Source organism: Strongylocentrotus purpuratus, unplaced genomic scaffold, assembly GCF_000002235.5.
Source record: "Strongylocentrotus purpuratus isolate Spur 01 unplaced genomic scaffold, Spur_5.0 spur5_scaffold_2, whole genome shotgun sequence".
NCBI classification, from domain to species: Eukaryota; Metazoa; Echinodermata; class Echinoidea; order Camarodonta; family Strongylocentrotidae; genus Strongylocentrotus; species Strongylocentrotus purpuratus.
Window position 1 is genome coordinate 20966354 of NW_022145605.1, and position 22224 is coordinate 20988577.

General features: G+C 37.7%; 1 protein-coding gene across 1 annotated transcript; it reads right to left on the reverse strand.

Annotated features, from left to right (window-relative positions):
* Nucleotides 1–607: 607 nt before the first annotated feature.
* On the reverse strand, nt 608–20746 carry LOC100889708. The gene is made up of 5 exons (XM_003726648.3): nt 20354–20746; nt 12119–12230; nt 5298–6637; nt 4570–4672; nt 608–3969 (listed from the first exon to the last, which is right to left on the reverse strand). Exons 1-5 carry the CDS (start codon nt 20436–20438, stop codon nt 3876–3878), a joined length of 1734 nt encoding a protein of 577 aa, XP_003726696.1. The 5' UTR covers nt 20439–20746; the 3' UTR covers nt 608–3875.
* Nucleotides 20747–22224: the final 1478 nt, after the last annotated feature.

The following is a 22224-nucleotide window of genomic DNA, read 5'->3' on the forward strand; positions in this document are numbered from 1 at the left end:
ACTTTAACTCTATGCTAAAATATATGAGTTAACGCCCCTATGACTTCAAACAGACAATAATTGCCTTTGACTTGGGTAGAGGAATAATTTAAAAGAAATCTCGGGAGATTTTAAATTTGTGGACTGATTTTGCCAAATTTCATTTGAAAATTGTTTTATTGTCCACACAAATAGATTTTTTTTTTCACATGGTTACAAGGTATATACATAAAGCTTATGTCAACTGAACAAACTTCTAATTACACATTGTATACACTGTTGCTCAGGAAATCTGAATGAATTTGCCTAATTTGCAATCTTCTCAGATCTGTATTGATCAATGTAAAGAGTCATAGATATGCGAAGATATCTATGAGGAATAAATCATGTTGTCCCAATAATGTTGTGAAAAGAGGTAAGACAAATTTATTGCAACCGTATGGGTAACATTGTATTCAAAACTTTCAATCATGATTAATTTGTTATATTTCACCCTAAACTGACTACATTTATAATAATAATATTTAATTTTTATATAGCGCTTAATACAAAATGTCTTTTGGCGCTTTACAAATATGGGGGATGCCAGCGAGTCAGTTGAGACATTAGAAATAACGTACAAGAGACATTTTACCACTGTTGAGTTCAATTTATTATATTTTTCAATATATCTGACTCTGTAGAGTCTTTTAACTACATTGTATAAATCACACACATAACTTTTATTTACCAATGATGACTGTCAAAGAATCATAGTGATATATTTAGAAATAGTATAATCTTTTGTTTCATAAGTCCACATAGATTTGCAAAGTCACATTTTCTGACCTTTTTCATATCTTAATAGTAAGTTAAATTTGTAATCCAGTGCCTGTATTCTACTAATTCATATAGTTGAATCTGATGCTGGAATTAATTCTTGTATAAAGTTAACAAATGGAAATTTAGACCTCGTTCTAATTCCATTATTAAATCCAGCATCGGGTTTACATTTTTAGTCGAATATGGGCCATGCAGATTTTATGTAACTCCACTTTCATACATTTCAATTGAATGTATTTTATGATGAAAAAAGGTATATCTTGCTACATAAAATGTTTACTTTAACTTTGTCAAACATACAAAGGAGGTATTTAAAATGATGCCTGTATAAAATAGTCATCCATTCATAACAGTAAATGTTGTAATTTGTCACAAGCTAAGTTGAAAAGGAGAGATTGCGAAAATGTTAATTTACACAAGATCTAAGGGAAGAACTAATGTACTAAAGGTCTATCCAAACGAGATTTAAACAATATTAATTTGTAAGGGAGTTGATATTCAATTATGTACAAAATCAGTCGTTTTAAATGTCAAATCTTGCCAGTAAAATGTTGATGGAATGACATAATTCTGATGTGTTTACTGAATAAACATGCACCATTTGAACCTTGATGATAATCGTTTGGCTTTCATATATATTCATTTTCCTGTATTCATTATAATTACAAAAGAATGAAAGTGGAAACATTTGTAAAAACATTGGGTCGAGTTGATAAACGGTAAAAGGAGTGTTAGAAAATACTTTTTTTTTTATTTGTCAAACACAAACTTGTCACTTATAAACTTCCAACTTGTAGCATGTTTTTGGTGTGATACTAGTGTATAGTATTTGTACCAACAAAAAATACTTATTGAAACAAATAGAAACAAAGAAATTTGCCCCAATAAGATTCCTGCTTCAACAACAGGAATAATAAACAACTTTTATTTTATTTTTTGTCATATATGTTATATACATATCATTTAAATATTTTATAAACATTCATATAAGAAATACCAATACAACAACCCACCTATGTTGTACTGGTTATAATACGCAATTATGTCCATTGCACTTAATAACCCCTGTACTTGGAAAACATTTTTGGATTTCTCAAGAGGGAAATGCCCCTTCAACAACAAAAAGGAACCAACTACGCTTTATAGGCGTCAACTCATGGGTAAAACAATGGGAATTTAGAGTACATGTATGTATAAATTTTGTTCAGGGAAATAAAAATATCTAATTTTGTTAGTACATAGCAAACGAGAGGGAACCTCGCAACATAGCCTACGTCACAGAGTTGCCACATTGTGTTTGATTTATCGCAACTTCAAAAATCATAATATTCTTATTTTTAATCGGATTTTGCTCCAACTATTATTACTCAAATTATACTGTATTTCGTTCAGAGGTTTTTTTTACTACGATTATAACAAATATATAAAGGTGCTATGAGTACCTGTCACATCCAGAACTATGGAGGAACATACAGGCCTAGCTACTAGTGGTTGGGTAATTGAGTCTTAATCTAAAGCTGATTTGAATTACCCGTCGTATATCACCTAGTGGCAAGATAACATCAATAACACAATTATTCGAAATGACACGTTTTTCCCCTCGATCTGTATAATGTATGATGTTGTTATGCAAAAGACGTACCTTAAAATGGTATCTTTATGACGGCAAAACCCGTCTTGTTCGTTGAACAAACGACGATTTCAAGTGAGGCCCGATTCGGGTCTCGATCTGATCCTTGGGGGGGGGGGGGTCATTTTCCTTGAGGAATATCTGACATTGACTAAATAAAATAAGGGGTCTCATTCCTGCCATTCTGGGGGGGGGGGGGAGGGGGATGAAGTGTCAGGACAAGAATTAGATCGAATTGTTGTTTAGCCTCTAGTGCATGGTCACGATCAGCTTACAGAAACATGATGCCTTTATACGAATCCCCTAATCTTCACCTGCCCGCGTGGAGCAGGGCACCTGCCTACTCCGTCGGCTGCCAGGACATTCACACCACGAGTCAAAACCTTTCTCGTCGAACCAATGCACAAACCTCCGCTTGGCTAAACGAAGCATTATTTTCATTCTTCTATTCTCTATACATCGTTCACATTGGAATTTTATTATCGTATACAACTAAATGTCTGAAGGGGATTGCTGGTACTTATCTCTCATCCTTTCTCGAGTTGTTATTCAAAACGATGCAAAAACGTATGTCCGCTTGGCTTAACGTTAGAGTGGTCAGAAGGTTTTGTTTCCCTTATCTGAATGGATCAGTCATCCATGATCCTGTCTCGATTTATCGGTGCCCAAACCTGCTGCTGTCTGAACGAAGTATTAATATATCTCGTTTCACAATACACGAGAATATCTAAATGACTTATCATGTACAGTTTAAGTACGAAACGGCGTATACCTCCCCGTCTGAATGCACCCCCGCCTAAAGACGTGATCCTCAATAGAGCTTTCGTTTGAAACAATGCCCAAGCATCTGTTTCGCTATACACAATTCACGCGATAATAACTTTTATCGTGTTGTTGTCGAGTATAACTTCGAAAATTCGTATGAGCTGTGCATTCTGAATGGGGTTAATCCCGCGCTGTTGATGTAGCGATGAGAAGGCTGGATAATGTTGGCTTGAATTGATTTTGATTGTCTAATAATAATTATTAGCACCAGTTAATTGGATGTGCTTGATGCTACATAAGATTTAGAAGCTAGTTGCGCATACTGGCATAAGGCAAAGTCATTTTGCATTCCACAATCGACGCATACAGCCTCGTTCGAATATGACGCGGTAAACAACGGCGGTGTTTTAAAAATATTTTTTGTTATGATGGACGTGTAATAAGCTTCACATTTATGGGCCCTGTGACATAAAAACTTAACACTGCTGGTAACTTTGCCATCTATATTAACTACCATGGCAACATCATTCAACAGCCAATCGAATCATGTATACGATTTCCATGGAAGTTTCATAATGGTTTATGCAACGGGGCCCTGGACCTTTGTTGTGCACATTCACACGTTAAAAAAAACCGCAGCAGTTAACCGCTTCATAGCGTGAATGAGCCTATAGTGGTTTCAGACATCGACCTCCACATTATCCTCGTCGTACGATGGATCGTAGTGCATCTCGGTATTCTGCAACCTCCGCCACGCTACCCGAGGTCCGCCCCTGGAGAAGAAATTTTTAAAAAAGGAGAGAAAATAGGTAGCAAGAGAGAGTGAGAGAGAGAGTGGAAGAGAGAGAGAGAGAGAGAGAGAAGAAGAAACATAAGGGGGTGGGGTTAAATCATAAACCAAATAGGCGTACAGAGAGAGAGAGAGAGAGATGCGTTAGTATGGAGATTGGCAAATTCAAGGGCGAAAAATTAATAATAGTATTTTAATTTGCCCGAGTCTCATTTTTGTTGGGGGGGGGGGGGGTAGGGAAAGGTTCATTTTCAAGTTGTTCTTCGTTTCATTTATCAATTAAATTATTTATTTGTTTGTTTGATTTCGGTATTGGCGCTTAAATGTGTGCGTGGGCGTCTGTGTGCGTTTGTGTGTGGGTGTATATATAATGTTAGTTAACCAAATTCATTTCAGAATTGAATGTGTACTTGAAGATTTATGCCACCCATGCACTTAACGCATTTACCACACCTTAACTCCCCCCCCCCCTTTTTTTTTCCCCCATTCACATACGTACGTCACTGTCTGTCATTATGATTATCATATTAATAAGTTACAATGATCCGGAAATAATTTCCCTATGTCTTTCATAATTACTTACTTGTCCTTGCCGTAACTTCCCAAGACGACAATTACGACGATGATTATTACTAGAGATGAGAGGATGACTAAGACCACGACGATCGCGATGGTATGATCTGGTTCTGTGGCGAGAGGATGACAGAGGAACATAGAGATAGAGAGAGCGAGGGAGAGAGGGGGATAGAGAGAGAGGGGGGGGGGTTGGGTGATGGATAAATAAAAATATATATGTAAATGGCAAGAATGGTCTGGTTTGAAAATGATAAAGATTTCTTTTTGCAATTTCTCAAACTTCAGATGTAGTAATAAGTGAGCGATTGCTTCCTTGAAACGTGCAGTTAATGCAAAAAGCGGTTTAAAAAAAAATCCTAATCAAATTTTAAATAGGCCTACACCTGTCAAGGGAGAACACACTCCTTAGAAAGATTACTCTTGAATGCTAGCGTTTTCCGAAAAATGATACATTTATTGTTCACTGTCAAATTTCATTCCTTACCGATAACTTTCCTGTGTTTTGATTCGCACAGACCAGAAGATATCTCTTAGATGAGAGTCTTGCCGAACTTATTTTTACCGGGCAGACAAAATAATTAAAGCCTACATAACTTCTTGTCTTGGACAAATTAATCGGATGATAATGGAGACTTATGCCGTGAATAAATTACATTAATTAATTAATTAATTAATTAAGATGTAATGATTCAATCAATTCAATAAATTTCAAAGTTACAGCGTCTTAGCAGTTACCTGTTTTGCTATTTGGATCTCCAGATTTACTTTTACTGGTCTCATTCGTAGAGGGCGTAATATAATCTGGAGGAGTGTAGAACTCACATAGACTGACATGACCACCTTCCGTACCACAGACAATCTCCTGCAGATCTGCTGCTACCTGATAAGCATATGCTTCTTTTGTTCCTGCACCGTACACGATGGCTGAATATGCCGCACCAATGTTTGAGTTGCTTCTGAGTTTTAAAGCATGCGACCCTGATAGCAATGTAGTGTTGAAAACACAGTATGTCCCATGCACGGACGAGTCCTGGATCGAGTTAAATTTTACACTTGCTGAATACTTGTTCGAAATGTCTTTGTTGTTGAGGAGAATGTCCTTCCTGTGCTCACATCGAGTGATGACTACCAACGTATTGTTGAATTTGTGATGATTTTGAACAGGGAAGACGACTGTCCGATTGGTGAATTGTTCAACGGGTGGAAGATTGGCCATGGCCGCGTAGTCTAACCGTCTTTGCTTGTCCGTAAAGAACTGGGTGACCATGATGGGTTTGGTGGCCCTGATAGTGAACAACCTGCCTGCTGTGACATCGATGTCTCTAAAAACTTCTTCTTCATTCATTGTCCAGTTTTCCTTGAGGAAGCCTGAAGAGGTATACGTGGAGACTGTGGTGTTTTGGTCCAAGAAGGCAGGAATGATTCTCAGTTTCAGAATAGACGGTCCATTTGTGATCTGGGGGACAATGACGAATGACTGTCCCCACGTCCCCAGTGGAGCTGGCTGTTCCATGAGGTCGTTGCAAGCTTGAGGGGACGTGCTGCAATTGCGTCCAGACGTCACCAATATTGGCTTGGAAGCTGCCATTTTTAATCCGCTCAGATCTGAAGAAGAAGAAACAATCTTCGCCGAATCCATTTTCGGAATTGTGAACACTACAGGCAAATCCGGGACAGTGTGGACCGCATCGGTCACGTTGTCGATCGTCATCCCCATATCTGCATTCTGGTGATAAAAGTAGATTTCATTGCGTTCATTGGCTGGAGAAAATAGGACTATCTCTGATGCGTATTTGGAAGACGGGTACATAACGGAGACGTAATGTTTTGCGAGTGCTGCAAGGGGGATCGCCCTGTAGCCTCCAAGAATGGAATTCCCACGACCAAGGACGACCCACACCCCGATGTCTTCGTGCGCGTCGATTTGGATTGGTATTCCATTCGGATTGAAGGGGGTCCTGTATGGCCCTTTCATGTTGAGGGTGACGTTTGCGATGATTCCCGGTTGGATCGTGGTGATGCCGGGCGCCTTCCACTTCGTGTCGGGTCTAGAGGCATTAACCTGCACGATTTTGCTGTGATAACAAAGGAGAGGAAACAAGACAACATATGAGTGTTGCAGAAATTATCGTCAATCTTCATTTTCAAACTTTACATACTATAGTCACATCAACTAGGCCGACACCGGGCCGACAACAGACCTGGGGGGTGTTTCACAAAGATCATAAGTTGAACTTATCTCTAAGTTGGACTTAACAATTATGGAAAGCCGTTAGCATCATTGAAAATATTTCGTAAAAGTTATTTTATAAAGCATAAAATGTTGATTCAAATCATTTATATTTTCTATTATCAAGGAGGTTTCATATTCTGGATGTGGAATTTATAAAAAAAAGTCTAAAATACTTGAATTTCTCCTTTTGAATATATTTCATTTTAAGGCTCCAATGGCTGTCCATAATTTTCAAGTCCAACTTAGAGTTAACTTCGACTTAGCATCTTTGTGAAACACCCCCCCCTGGAGTCGGTATATGGATATGTACGTGTATTTACCTCGATCGATTACGTGTATGTGCCCCCCCCCCCCCCAAACATCGAACTCTGGCTACGTGCCTGCTTCTGTTACGAGATCGTTCTCCTTCAATTATCCTCTAGTCATCCGTTTCAATCCCTTCTCTTGTTTCTCTTTCTTTCATATCCTTGATTATTTATTGTGAATTGCCATTTATATTTCTATGTTTTTGTATGTATCTTTTGTAAATTCAATTTTGTTTCAGCCTCTGGCTGCTATTGAATGTTTTTTTAATCAAAAAACCATTTCAAATCAAATTAAATCAAATATTTGAGGACAAGTACACACGCAAATTCTACATCATTTATATCATCACGTTTTGACGTTGCATGGGAAGTCCACTGACCTATCTGATCGTCCTATATTTCTTGGATAATTATTTGCAAAAAGTTCAAGGCATGTCACCCCTATTTTTCAATTTTTAAAAGAGGAGGGGGAAGCGGGGTCACTAAAAGTACAGTTATTGCATGAATTACGGTCGTAAATCTGAAGTATTTCATGGGGAGTTTTATTTGATTTTGAAGAGATTAAACTAAAATATTTCAAATCTCTACACAGGGTTTCTATGATTTGGCATCACGTGGAGTGAGGGTGGAAGGTCGGACATCTTAACTCATGTGGCTCGTGAGCAACTTACGGAGGACATCAGTTTGTCCTCCAAAAACGTCCGTTTTCCAAATGAAATTGTACGATGTAGATATGCCAATCAGTATAACTAAAACTGCCGATATTGGGCTGACTACATGAATATCGACAGCTTCATCAATGAAAAAGGCATTTTAAGTAACATGAAATAAATGACGTTGTAAATACAATGTATCTGAATAAATTGATTTATCATTTGAATGTAATGAAATGCTGGAGGCCTGTTAATAAATTCAATCTATGTAAAAAAAAAAATTAAAAAAAAGTACGATGTACAACAAAGGAAACATAAATATCTGAGTTCAATCGTATTAAAGGTATACAGACTATTGGAACAACTCAATATGGAAAAGAGGAAATGAATCAGGGAGAGAGAGAGAGAGAGAGAGAGAGATAAAGAGAATGTATTTATTTGACAAAGGGAGGAGAATAGTGAAAAGGACGTAAATCACTGATAAAGATAAGTAAATATCGTCTGTTTCGAGCCAAAATCTGTTAACTCTGTATTTAATGCCCTTCTGGCTCCAAACAGTCGAGATAATAGTGTCGTGCGAACGGAAGTCGTTTGCTTTGACGTTTGGCCATTGGTTCATATATTTTATTTAATAAGCCAAACAAACTTGACAAGAGGAAGGTAACAGTAGAGATGGAGAGAGAGAGAGAGAGAGAGAAAGAGATAGAAAGAGAGATAGATAGAGACAGACAAACATACAGGCACAGAGACAGACAGAGACAGACAGAGACAGACAGAGAGAGAGAGGGGGATAAGTTGAGCTCGCTTAACTCGATATCATATCCTTCCTTTGTTTATAATCATTTCTTGACTTAATTATGCTATATCCAGTAGTGGTGGCCTGTATGGGTGTATAATTGTATATTTCGCTGGAGTGATTATTTATTATATTAGAAAGATGCCAGAGGCCGTTATAACTCTTAATTTATTTAAAACGCATAATTATTAAAAACGGCATGTTGTATCTTTCATCATGTTGTAAATGTTTTTCACATTTTTTAAAATCCTTCTTCTTTTCTTTTTTTTTTGGTGTAAATTACCATAATGTATTTTCATATTAGCATATAAGTCATGTGAATTACACCCTAGACCTAGTAGGTCCATGATTAAACATCGTGAATAACCACTCGCGTAAGTAGTATTCTCTGTTAAACACAAATTAATGCATCCCTTTAAACTAAATTCTCCAACGAATGAAGGATTATCTTGAATAAGAATCTCTTATTAGCTACCAAGCTGCTTTAGATATTATCGTCCCTCTCACTCGGCTTCAGCACGTCTCATTAACTTTAAACCACTTGTAACTGTCTTGTGTGAATTGTAGGAAGGATGGCATCAGAAGAAATATTTCACAACTCGTAATTCTAAATCCGTTCTCTTTTTTTCTTTCTATATCCTTCCCATTATCTTATCCTATTTATGCCCCTTTCCTCTATATCCTTATGTTTACAAGTTTTTTTTAATTAATATTGGTTATCATTTTGGAATACTCGCCAGAGGAACTTCAAGAGAAGGATGGTTGGATTCTGGTAAAACTGACAATTTGTTCGTGAATTTCTAATATTCTTTTTCTCCCTATTTGAAAGAACAGCAGCTTTGTCACATGAACGTCACTGTTCTATCTTGCTGTGCTCTCATATTATACATAGCCTATGACAAATAATGTTAATCCTTCGGACCTGGTTGTTGAAGTCATAAATATATCTTGAGTATAGTCCTATATACCCACATCTGTGATTAGGTAATTTATCGCTTTCATCATTATTGAGTCAGTTTGATCAGGTGATGGCGGTGACTGCAAACCTTCACACAATGACACAACTACTCCTATTATATCAACCATTCTTAGAAAACTTAAACTCACTATGGCGTGAACAGGACTGAATCGGTTAGTATTCCCTAATTAGAGTCTACCAAGAAACGTAGATAAGACGAATGTTTAATGCATTATTCCCTCATAATAAATACATTTTTATCGTCCGAATTAAATTAATTATGAAAGTCGATTCGTCTGAATTATTTTTTTATAATTCATGTATTGTAAAATGCATATAAAAATAGATATACATTATTACTATATAATTGTATATATTAAAGAGGGTAAGTTTCATGCTTTAAATCCAACAGTTTTTATTTTCATTAACACAAGGACTTCTTATCGGACTATAAATAAATAGTCCGATATATATATATATATAAATATATTTACACACACACATTTATATTCTGAATGTCTTCTAGGCAGTTTCTTCCAATGCAAAGCCAAAGGTATGACTAGTACTCGACATCATCTTTAAGCGCAGATGATTTTTCGATCACGCTCCTTCTTGCTCCGCTGGGCACCTGGCTATGAGTGGATGCGGATTGCCATGGTAACACTGCCTGCGTGCATCAATCTAGATAGGCGTTGATGAAGACTATAGTTAATGACTGTCTCGAGGTCGGGCGGAACAATTCTCCGGTATTTCAACATCTACTAAAGATTTGGGAACTAGGCTGATGGGGGTTACGTGGATAGAGCCACATGGATTTTGATTGGGGAAGGCATGATGACGATGACAGTGCTTGAAATGTCTTTTCTCTGTCTTCGATATTTTCTCCCTCTTCTTTCTCGTTATTGGTACCACCTCATCATTTGACCTTATACTTACTTTTAATCGTATAATTTCGTTTTACTTTGGGGGGTATTTCTCGAAAAATCATTTTTGATTTTTGACTACCCCTTCTACATTCGCTTATTTTTGTCTTTTTAGAACATACATTGTTCCATATGGAGTCACTCTATATTATGCTGTACATGTTCTATTCTTTATTGTATGTATTTGCTTATATTTGGCATTTGTGGAGAAAAAAATTGATTTGAATAGATAAAGCGACTACTAAACATGCTTCTGATATTCTAAAAGGAATAGGCATATCCACAAGTTACATATAACTAACAGTAATTTATCTAAATGGGTCGTTATCACTTCTTATCAAAGAGGTATCCAAATAATATTTCACACACTAAACTTAAGAAATTCCCTAGAAAAGAATTTCTTTTTCAGAAGATAAAAATTACACCCACTGTTAACAGGGAACTTTTAAGCCTTTAAAACTTACAACAGTTGTCGTGGATATTGAATGTACCAGATTTTGAGACCAATTTGCGTTGATACTATGACATTATACTAGACATCAGTTCCTAAAACTAAAACACAATATAATTGGGATAGGACTTAAAGCAGCCATAAGTCCCTTTGACCCTACCACAAGCATATACGTTTTCGTAAAACGTTATGGTTATAATCTTCCCAAATGGATAAGCCTGCATAATATATGGGTGTCAATATGGCTTTATGATAGGGATTATGATAGGTCGAGAGAAGAACAAAATTGATTTAATGGAGAAGGACAAAAAGAGATTAAAAAAAGAAGAAAGGTGTAGCTTTCACAATTTGTAGTCAACGTCAGCTGTGTGATAAATATATTTTAAAATGCACTGCATTTCCTTTTTGATGTTTGATACCACGCCTGAAGGTAACGTTGAGAGATTCATACCTACTGATTGTGTGATAGTTTGCTTTGCAAATAATGAATTTATCTTCATAGGTATATCATTGATAAGTCATTTGTAACTCCAGTGCACGAACAAAGGTACCGTTATTTTTATGATATTTTCTTAAAGATAAAGGTGAGTCATTCTGGTCATGCGATTGCATTGTGAAAGCAAAGGTGTGGAATGGATAAGAAACAGTTGATCATGTAGCATGTAAGTACTGGTGTGCACTGCAAGGTTCTGGAATCATCAAAATGATAAGAAACTTGGCCCAGTCTTGGTAAAGTAACAAGCACTGTACACAGAAAGATGTATATGGGACTACACAACGGTGTCGGGCTATAGTACTACCTTGATTTCCTTATCTTTCTATGCTCATTACTCAGCCAGCACACATTTTCTTTCAAAGTTGTTTGGCACATGTCATTTATTTGTAATCTTGAACATTCAGTGTAAGTTTCGTTTGATTCTGTGAGAACTAATTTTCTTTTTTTTCACCAGAACTCAAGTTTATCTTTAAGTTGCACGCGGCGCATCCCGATCTGACATCAAATTCTAAGATTGCGATAGCTCCAGAACTCTTTGACAATTATTTGTTTTACTTGCACCAATTTGAAGTCTAAAATGTTGCTGTCCGTTAGTAATAATTGAACTAAATGTATTGGTGTAGAATATGAGAAATCATGGATTAAATATCACATTCCTAAGTAACATTTTCATAAAATCAAGCATTGGTCACCCAATCACATGGAGGCGGGTTAAGTGGTAATTGCATTTGGTGTACACACCTACTTCTTGAAGACAGGTATATGTCGTGAACCGTTGGTATACTGGTATCCTTTTCGACAGGAAGAACGACGATGAATCGACGACCGTATGCATCATCGCTTCGACCCGTATCTGTTTCGAAACAAAGCAAAAGAAATGTCCTGGTTAATATTCAATAAATTTACATGATTAATGTTTTTTTAATGCGTAAGTTTGCTTGACAATATAACACACACAAAAAGAAATCATTACATTGTATTACAGTAAGTGTACTTTTTAATAGTGTCAACATAATGCCAAAAATAGCATTGTACAGGGTTAATCTTGACCCACACGCGCACACCCACACACAACTACCAAACATGGTAAAATGAAGAAAAAAATCTAAATAAATTAATGCTTAATATTCGGCCGGTTAAATTTTATTGAGAGGATTATAACATTGTGCGGGAGTATTACTAAACTAACAGCATAATTATGATGGTTTGAAATGCAAAATAAATCACTTCATATTGTTGTTTATCGATTTTGGTGTTATAAATTGTTTGATAAGAATTTGTGTCCCTTTCGTGCAAAAACAGTAAACAAGCAGATGTGCGCTATCAGGTGTCAATACGTATGCAATGCATGTTTAATACTTTCATTCGCAGTTTATTTATGAATAAGTGCAATTTGTAATTGGAGTTGAGAAATAAAATCTTGAAACTAATCGTACCATTCTCTTTGTCCATTTTTCAACATATTCAGATAATGGGCACCTGTTGGTTTCAGTTCACATAATATTTTCGTCCTCTGACTGTGTGTCCGTCTGTTTTTGTCTGTGACACTCTCCGCTTAAACGTTTTTACAAATTTGGCAAAACCCAATTACTGTCATGAAAAGTAAATGTCATTAAAACACGGAAAACGCATTCAAATGTGGAAACATCTTGGTATTCTTGGTATAGCGTAGATTACGTTTACCTGTGTCTATCTAATTCTAAATGGTGCCGATCGTATGGAGGACAGGTTATTGCTGTACAGCTCAATGCTTCAGTGGCGTAACCGAAATATGAGAGTTGGGGTGGGGGGGGGGGCGGATCGAGAGGATAGCAGAAGGTACCCGAGTTGATCCACGAAGGAATATAATACATTAGTCCAGGGACTAGTAGGTCCACGATTAGTCACACTGACAAGACCGACACCATACCAACAACGGACCGAACGAAAATGGCCAAGAATCGGTCTGAAGTTCGTTTGTCGGTGTGACTGAGGTATGATTATCATTATATAATGCAATCAAGATCTGGATTATGACCTGGTATGAATACACGTATGAATAAAGAGTGGCCTTCTTGGGATACTGAATAAACACTGTCTTCTATACAAACGTTTCAAGGCTCCGACTCGCAGGCCCAGGTTTAAAACCAGCTGGCTGATCTTACTTTCACATTCTTACTGTCCGAACCTCGCGAGTCTTCTCATTCTATTGTATCCCAAGTTGGCCACTCAGTATTCAAATTTGCTTTTCTTTTCTTTTTTTTAAATCTTTATATATCAATTTGAAATCCAACTACCACATAAGTCTGTGAATATTTATGTGCATCCCCTCTTTCTTTTCTCTTCTTTTTTTCTGTCTTTTCCCCCTTTTACCAATATTTTGTTCCTCCATATTGTATTATTATGTATCCTTTGAGGGTAGTCATACTATCAAGCTTTGCTTATTTTGTCAACCCTCCTGTTTGATGTTCTCGATTAGTTACACCCAGCCTTACTTTATTCTACATATATTCTTTTGTCATGTGTAAATTTGCAATATTTGTTTGTTATATATTTGTAAAAATGCAAAAGAAAAAGAAAATCAAACAGAAATAAATAAATCAAATCAATCAAATCAATTATATTGAGGAGTAAGCTCAAACGTAGTATAATGTAGTGCTTACTAAGTTTTTCTCCAGGTACATTTTGATATGTTATTTTTGTTTTGCACAAGTGCGCCTTGCCCTTGAGCATTTGATTTTAAGTGGATGGCGCCTTAAAAATCTCAACATTTCAAATTACAAGGGTATTTAATATCATGATTATAAACTCGTTAAAGATGGTATCGTAAACGCCTAATATTCATCAGAGTGGCATTGAAACATTGGATACATTAACGAAACAATGTAGCTATGTCAGATCTAGGATCTCTTGTTTGGAAATGTTAATTGTACATCTGAAAATTCAATTAAAGTTGAACCCCAAACAGAAAGAAGAATAATTATGCTTTTTACACGCAGCGCCGTTTACCGAGACCTTCAGTCGTGATGAGACAATCATTAAGAAGCTGGATAGATGCTGCTATCGTGACGTCACAAAGCCATTCATCTCCAAATTAGACATTAATGGCCCGATGGGGGAAATTAATGAACTGGTTGGTCGATAAAGCATGCAACCATCATCAGCACCGATCAACAGGGGGTCCTCAAGAAGGCTAGATAGAGTATGGTATACAGGACTTACTGACATAATCACAGCTCAGCTGGACAATTAATATTTAGCCATGCCGGTAACCAGAGGAAATGATTATGATAATAATAGTACACTATGCATAATTATAGGGAATACCAACGTGTTCATATCTTGCGCTAGATATAGAATCATATCGATTTGACTGTACGTAATTGTTTGTTGGTCTGACTGTTCATTCGTTCCTGCTTCAATTATACAGGATACACAATGATGGATATAAGAGAAAAATAACTTCATGTTGAATCTGCAACAATATACGTGCGGTGCAGTGTCGGGGTATAGTGGTTCATTCACTTGACTCTCAATCCAAGGATGTAGGGTCGAATCTCAGCCCGGCACTATTATTCTTTGGCAAAACATTAATCCACAAATGCCACTCTCCACCCAGGTGTAAATTGGTATATGGTAACTGCTGGGGTAATAACAATAATTGCAGGACCTTCAGGAAGAACAGCATTGATGCTGATGAAGCTTTTCTGTGTAATAATGACTATCATTACACGTATTTTCCATTAATAATATTTATTCACATCGTTAGTCTAATGATTATTACAGGGCCCTCAAGAAAAACATCATTGCAGATGATGTGGCTTCCCCTGGGGAAAACAAATTATTATCATCACTATCATTACTTGGGTAAAAACATGACTGATGGTATGGTAATCCCGGATTGCAAAGAAACTTATTCAAACTAACTATAGGTTCGATATTACACGAGGATTATTGGAAATCCTCGTAAAATTTGATTATTTGTTGTTGTTGATTTTGTTGATTTTTTTTTTCTTCTTTCTTTTTCTTTTTCCAAGCATGGTTTCATTTGAAATGGTACAACTAAATGCTTTCACAATATCAAAGTTCTCTCACATTACAATTTTCATGGCTCGTTTGAGAAATTCGATATCTGATGAAAAAGGGAGAGAGGGGATGGAGAGAGAGGGAGAGAGTGCGAGAGAGAGAGAGAGAGAGAGCGAGACAGAGAGAGAGAGAGAGGAGGGGATAAACTGAATTAAAGATTGTAATTCATTTTTCTGCACATGTCATTAAAATTACAAGTCCACATGACTTGCCGGTCTATTTTACAAGGATGAACCTGTGCACAGGACTGGAGAGAATTCTCCGATTTACCTAGCGCGATTGAGAAACGAGCAAGTAAGGTTAGCCTAAAGCAATTCTATTATCAGTAATTTCATTACTCCGCCGAAAGCTTTCTTACTATGACGGACACATGATCCCAAATATTCACTATAAATAGAAATATACATGTTTATGAATATCGAAGTTTCCTGGCTTAAATATACAGGTTGAGATTTGTAAGTGTATACACCTATGTTGCTATAAATCCAAGTCATCCTGAATTTTCGGCCGATTTAATTTTAGGAAATTTAATTTCTTTAATGCACCTGCATGGCTGTCAAATTAAAGGCAAATTTTACCAACCTATGCATGTAAGAGGGAAATTAGATTTGATAAGTGTCGTACGGGTCATAAAGCTTCTAAGGCGAGCAAGGTGCGCGTGCCTCAAACCTAATATTGTGTTCGTAGTAATACACCATGCTCACTGGCCTGCTACTTGGAGGGGTTACCATGGCAACAAAGATTCGTGTTTGAAGCTCCTTAATATAGATTAAACTACACGATTTGTTGCTATCAGTTTTTCTGTTGCTGTATTGAGGTTGTGTTTGTAAAGCAAGCTTATGTACATCATGATGTCCAAATACCCGGATACAGTCAATCCTGTCTATTGAGGCCATCCAAGGGAAACGGAGAGAGTGACCAATGTAGACACGTGGCCTTTCTAGACAGGTTCTACAACAGACATTTCTTTTTCGAGGGAGACAAAATACATTGCCACTTATGACAGGTGGCATGTATAGAGAGGTGTCCACACTAAGTCAGGTTTGACTGCATTTCACCTACCCCCGGACAACTAGCCCCAGACAACTACCCCTGGGATAGTTGTCCGGGGATATTTGTCCTAGAGGATGGTTGTCGAAGGGGGTAGTTGTCTGGGGGGTAGTTGTCCGGGGTAGTTGTCTAGGGGGTAGTTGTCTGGGGGTAGTTGTCCGGGGTAGTTGTCCGTGGGTAGTTGTCCAGGGGGTAGTTGTCCGGGGGTAGTTGTCTGGGGGTAGCTGTCCGGGGGTAGTTTTCCTGGGGGTATTTGACTAGGGGTGGTTATCCGGGGGGTGAATGTCCAGGGGGTAGGTGTCCTAGAAACCCATGTCGATCTCGTGCACGGCCCTTGGTCAAGCGGGCTTTCAGTCTATAGTGGATGTCGGTCTCGAGACTCGAGTGCAGTCGGTCTAGTGAACACTCAAAGTTGTCAGGAAGCCAACCAGTCTGAGATTGTCGGTCTCATGGACCGTTGGACCCGTTGGCTATATAATCACATGGGTTATCTCTTAAGTCTATGGCTCGTGTTATAGGCGGGCGAATAGTATAGACCTGGGCCCCGTTGCATAAAACTTAGCAATGATGGTAACTTTGATATTAATGGTAACTTCCATGAAAACACTGATTTGATTGGCTGTTTAGTGATTGCTATGGTAGTTTATATGGATGGCACAGTTACCATCATTAGTAAATGTTTATGCAACGGGGCCCTGGTCAGGTTAATCTTAAGTTAAATAAGTGTTTTAAATCAATCAATCAAAACTAAGCTCCTCATTCTGTATAAATTGTTGTATAATTCGGAAACTAAAAGGAATACAGTCATGAAATGATAATAATATATATTGAATTAATTTTACACAGCTTTCGTTTACCAACCTCCTCATCCTGTGAAAATGCTGTTAACTACACTGGAGTAATTATACATATCGACAATAGTCGGCGTTTAAACTTTGGCGAAAGGCAGAACGTGCTTTATGAACTTAACCGCCTATAACGACGTTCACGCATAGAGAGTATAGAGTCATGAACTATGGTCATACTCTGTACTAGCATTGTAATCAATATTAGAATCGTACTCAGTCATCATCGTTGTAGAACAAGCTTGTCCTGTAATTAACAAATAAACTGACAACCAGTAAAACGTCAAGCATGGCCGAGTGAAGGTTCGATATCTTATCAAACAGGAGTCTGACATCAATTAATCAAGAAGAGAGGGTGGTGGAGGGAATTGTGGGAAGGGAGGGAGGAGGGACGGGAGGGGAGGAGGAGGGACGGGAAGAGGAGGCGGGATGAGGAGGAGGAGGGAGGGAGGAAGGAAGGATGAGGAGGTAGCAGGGAGAGGAGAGGGGGTCGTGAGGGGGACTGTGAGACAAAGAGAGCAGGATGGATATAGCGACTTATTATGAAAATGAGATAACAAAATGTTAATGATACTGGGTAAATAATTATTATTTCATTATAGCAGGTGCCGAAATGCGCACATAATTAATTCAACGCAGATACTAAATTTCGGGTATGAATAGAACTCCATTTTATAATGTTTTAATGGAAGTCATAAATCTTCAAACACTTTACTTTGAAATACAGAGGGGATAAAAGGAGAGAGAGAGAGAGAGAGAGAGAGAGAGAGAGAGAGAGAGAGAGAGAGAGAGAGAGAGAGAGAGAGAGAGAGAGAGAAGGGTGTGGCGGTTGGAAGGGAATGTGAAAGTCTGATGGAGAAAGCAAGGTGAGAGCGAGTAATGAGATATAGAATGATGAGAGTATACATAGACAGACATAGTCTGATATAGATGTAATGGATTCCAAATAAATTTGTAATTAATCCAATCGAATAATTGCTATATACTATGACATATCAAGGTCATTTTAAACCATGTAACTTTTATCATCGTCTTCCAGGTAGTAAAATTAAAAGAAAAAAGAAGAAAATATTTTGTTCTTTTTGTTACAAGGGGTTTGTAAACTATGGATTAAAGGTATATTGATATATATTATATCACGTTCAATTCTTGCAGTGTATCCGGATGGTCATGATAATCAGGTATTGTCTACATGCATTGTAGCATCTCTGTGTACTTACCTTTCAGGTCAGTGTACATACAAGATAGTTTGTCATCTGTGACTATATACTCCCTTCATAAGAGCTAATAAACAAACAATGGGAACGACCCGATGAGCTACACTGTATATAGTCATAACGATTGTATGTAAATCATTTGGGTTTCATTCTATTGTTGAAGATTGATGGTGTCATATAAGGCTTACAGGCAATATTGAGGACATACATGACTTATGAGAATGTTTTCTATTGTATAAGGTAAAAGAGTATGACAGCCCCCCCCCCCCTACGAGTAATGGCCAACGTCGTCATCTAATTCCCCGCTCATTGGCAAATCCAGAAAATTGCACAACTAGGAAAATGACACATGCATAATGTATTTTCCTTTTAATAATCGAATTGCATTAAGGATAGGATAGGATTATGCGTTGTCATGAAAACTACATACTATTGATTGGCTTCGATGGTGTAAAATCGATTGCACGCTGGGAATAACAATGGATGACACAGAATAATGGCAGACAGATAGACACAGGCGCGTACGCACGGGGGGGGGGGTTGGGGTTGGGGTTGGGGTTAAACCCCCCCCCCCCCCTTTGAGGTTTTTTTTTTTTTTTTTTTTTTTTTTTTTTTTTTTTTTTTAAGGATACAAAAATCCTTATAGATGCCCTAAAAAAGATGACCTTACCCCCCCCCAACGGAATATCGATGGGTCAAAATTTCAAATTTCGGGACCCAACAAAAAAAAAATGTCCTCTTACCCCCCCCCCCCCCCCCCCCCCCCCCCCTCCCGCTTATTCAGCGATTGGTTGAGTCGTTGCGAATTTTTTTTGGCCCGATTTTACCCCCCCCCCCCCCTTGAAAAAATCCTGCATACGCCACTGGATAGACAGACGTGGACAAATATGGAAAAGGGAAAATTGATATACAGACAGATGGTTGTGTGTAAAGATAAACAGAGATTTATAATTAATTATTTGATAAAAAGATAGATGGACAAATATGATATCGATATAGTTACATTGAGATAAAGCGAGATAAAACGAAGAAAATGAAAATTGAACACTAATCCATCATTAAAACTGCAACTTCGTTAGCAGCTTATTCCACATTTGCATACATTAGATCAACATTTATAGCCTCGCTCGTCATGTTATGGCGATAAGCAAACCTTATTAAGGTATATGGTATTTGTTTTCTTATCTCAGTCAATGAAAATTTAGATGTCTGTCCTCGATTTAGTTTGAGTCAACCCAATGTTCCTCAAACAAAAGAAAACGATAAAAAAAAAATCCAGATCAAGACGAGAATGGACAATCATTTGTGTTTACAGAAACCAGCGAAGCCTTAAACGGCGATCCGTGTGATTTCATTGAATGACTTATACGCGATTTAGACTGTTGCTCTACTCGATCACAACCAAGACAATTCCCTACATTGCAACAACAACCAAACAAAAATCAGCCATGCAAAGGCAATCCATAATGGCCTTTTGCGTCAATTTTTCGAAATGTGCAAACAATACAAATCATACAGAACTACTACAATATGGAATATTAATTTGATTCTTACAGGCAATACAATGGGCTTTTGAAATTAGTCCTTACTTTATTTCTTGAAAGTCTTTGCGATCGCGCTTATTGCGAACAAAAAGAGGACTGCCTACCGCTGTTATGAATGAAAATGAGGAAAAAATAAAGTAACTATACACTATAGGATTTACATCATATTTCATATATTTAGTGCACAATAATGAAACGAGCGGCTCATTTTCAATAAGTCTACATGAAGCCAACTTCAATATTTCTAAGTCTCACCAAAATTGTATCCCGATGTCAAGAGTACAGCGAAGGCAGATAAAACAAAAAACGGCACGACGTTTAAATTCCAGATTCCGGCCATTTTGGGACGTGGTGTCGATCGAGATGAGCGTTGCTATCCGAGAAAAGCCCAGGAGTGAAGCATAGCGATATGAGGCCAATAATGAAAACGACACTGTGCAATATCCAAACAGACAATCTCGAGTATATACACCTCAGTCTATATACGGATACAAGTCAAGCTATTTATTATATCCCCTCACGTTCTACGAAAAAGAAAAGTCACGAACTTCAACCCAATGAGAAAATATTGACGCGGTGTGCATCATCGGTGCTCATGCAGAGCAACATCATGTCATATAATGGATGTGAAACGAACAGCAGTAGGAATGTACATGCTGATTTACTGTTCACGGTATCACTGTAGTGGTAAAGGTCTGTTTACATTGCGAGACAAGGTCCTGACTCATGCAGGGGTGTCGCTAGGAGATTTATTTAAAAGAAGAAAAAAAAAAGGGGGGGGGGGTAAAGTAGACCCTCGTGCTTGCCGATAAGTTTCTATTTCTATAGCAGTTTATGCAAAATGACAATCTAACAATCCCCCCCCCCCCCCGGACAATAAATGTTTTCCTCTTACGAAAATCGCGAGCAAGCAATAAGTCCACTGACTAGCAGTTTCTTAACTATGCATGCCAATAGCTATTATGATTTTTTTGGGGGGGGCAGGGGGAGGGGCAGGGGGGACCTAATTGATATCCCCATTCTACCATCTAGCCCCCTGGCATCAAGCAGCTAGTCCATAGAGTCAGACATCTAATACATTGTAGGCATGGGTATGTGGGCGAACAAACGGGACCTATTTTGGCATTGGTGTAAAGTATCCTCCCCTTTCTTAGGAGAAAAAGCAATAAGTGGAGGCAGAGACAGAGAGAGACATAGAGAGAGACAGAGAGACAGAGAGAGGGAGAGAGAGACAGAGAGAGACAGAGAGAGAGACAGAGAGAGAGAGAGAGAGAGAGACAGAGACAGAGAGAGGGGTAGAGAGAGATGTAGAGGGTGAGAGAGAACCAAAGAGAATCAAACTATAGCAAAGTAAGATCCGTTTCTTTCAGAGTTTTATCTTTACCAAGAAATTCCGAAGTACATGTTTACACGTTACCCCATCCTTGACAGATATCTCTCTTTCTATATAACATTAGATCTGCTTTATGCCCGATCTCTTGTACCTGCTGACTAAAATGATTTGTTCTTCTCAAAATAAGAACAATAAGCATATTTTTGTCTGTCGGTGCTATGAAAGGGGCATTGAATGTGTCCATATTTTGTCTCTACAGCTACTAGTATAACAAGTACCGGGTTATCACTGGGAGGAAAACTAACTAGATCGAGTAGAACGTAACAAAGAAGGGGGAAATTAAAACGAAAAATATATTGTATCATGAAGAATGTATAAATGGAGGAAATAAAGCAGCGAGTTAGGTTAGAAAGGCGAAATAAAGGGGAAAGGAGAAGAAAAAGAAGAAATAATTGTAAATGCGTTGGGGTGAGACTGTGTGTTATTTGAGATATCTGTTTGTGTTGCTGGACTTTACACCCATGTAATGTAAATATGATTTGAATGCCAGCAAGAGTACACAATGGTTTATCGGGGTATTGGACCTGTGACAGGAGTGGTGGTGTGATTAGATAGAGATCTCCCTTTATCACCTTTTCGATTTTCGTCTCGAGTCTAAAACCCTCGCCTTCGCACTCGATCAGTTAGACTTCATGCTACAAATTTTAAAATATGATAATAAATTGTTGATTCCCATTCATAATCTTTTTTATTTATGGCTTTGGAAAGGGACGAAAAAAGTCGTAAAACCCTC

What these genes read in the sequence shown, in the direction of transcription:
- LOC100889708 (XM_003726648.3), bottom strand. Translation starts at nt 20,438, where the DNA reads ATGGCCGGAATCTGGAATTTAAACGTCGTGCCGTTTTTTGTTTTATCT. An exon ending in GACATCGGGATACAATTTTG is followed by an intron (nt 12,231 to 20,353) that starts GTGAGACTTAGA and finishes GTTTCGAAACAG; the next exon opens with ATACGGGTCGAAGCGATGAT. An exon ending in AGATCCAAATAGCAAAACAG is followed by an intron (nt 4,673 to 5,297) that starts GTAACTGCTAAG and finishes CTCTCGCCACAG; the next exon opens with AACCAGATCATACCATCGCG.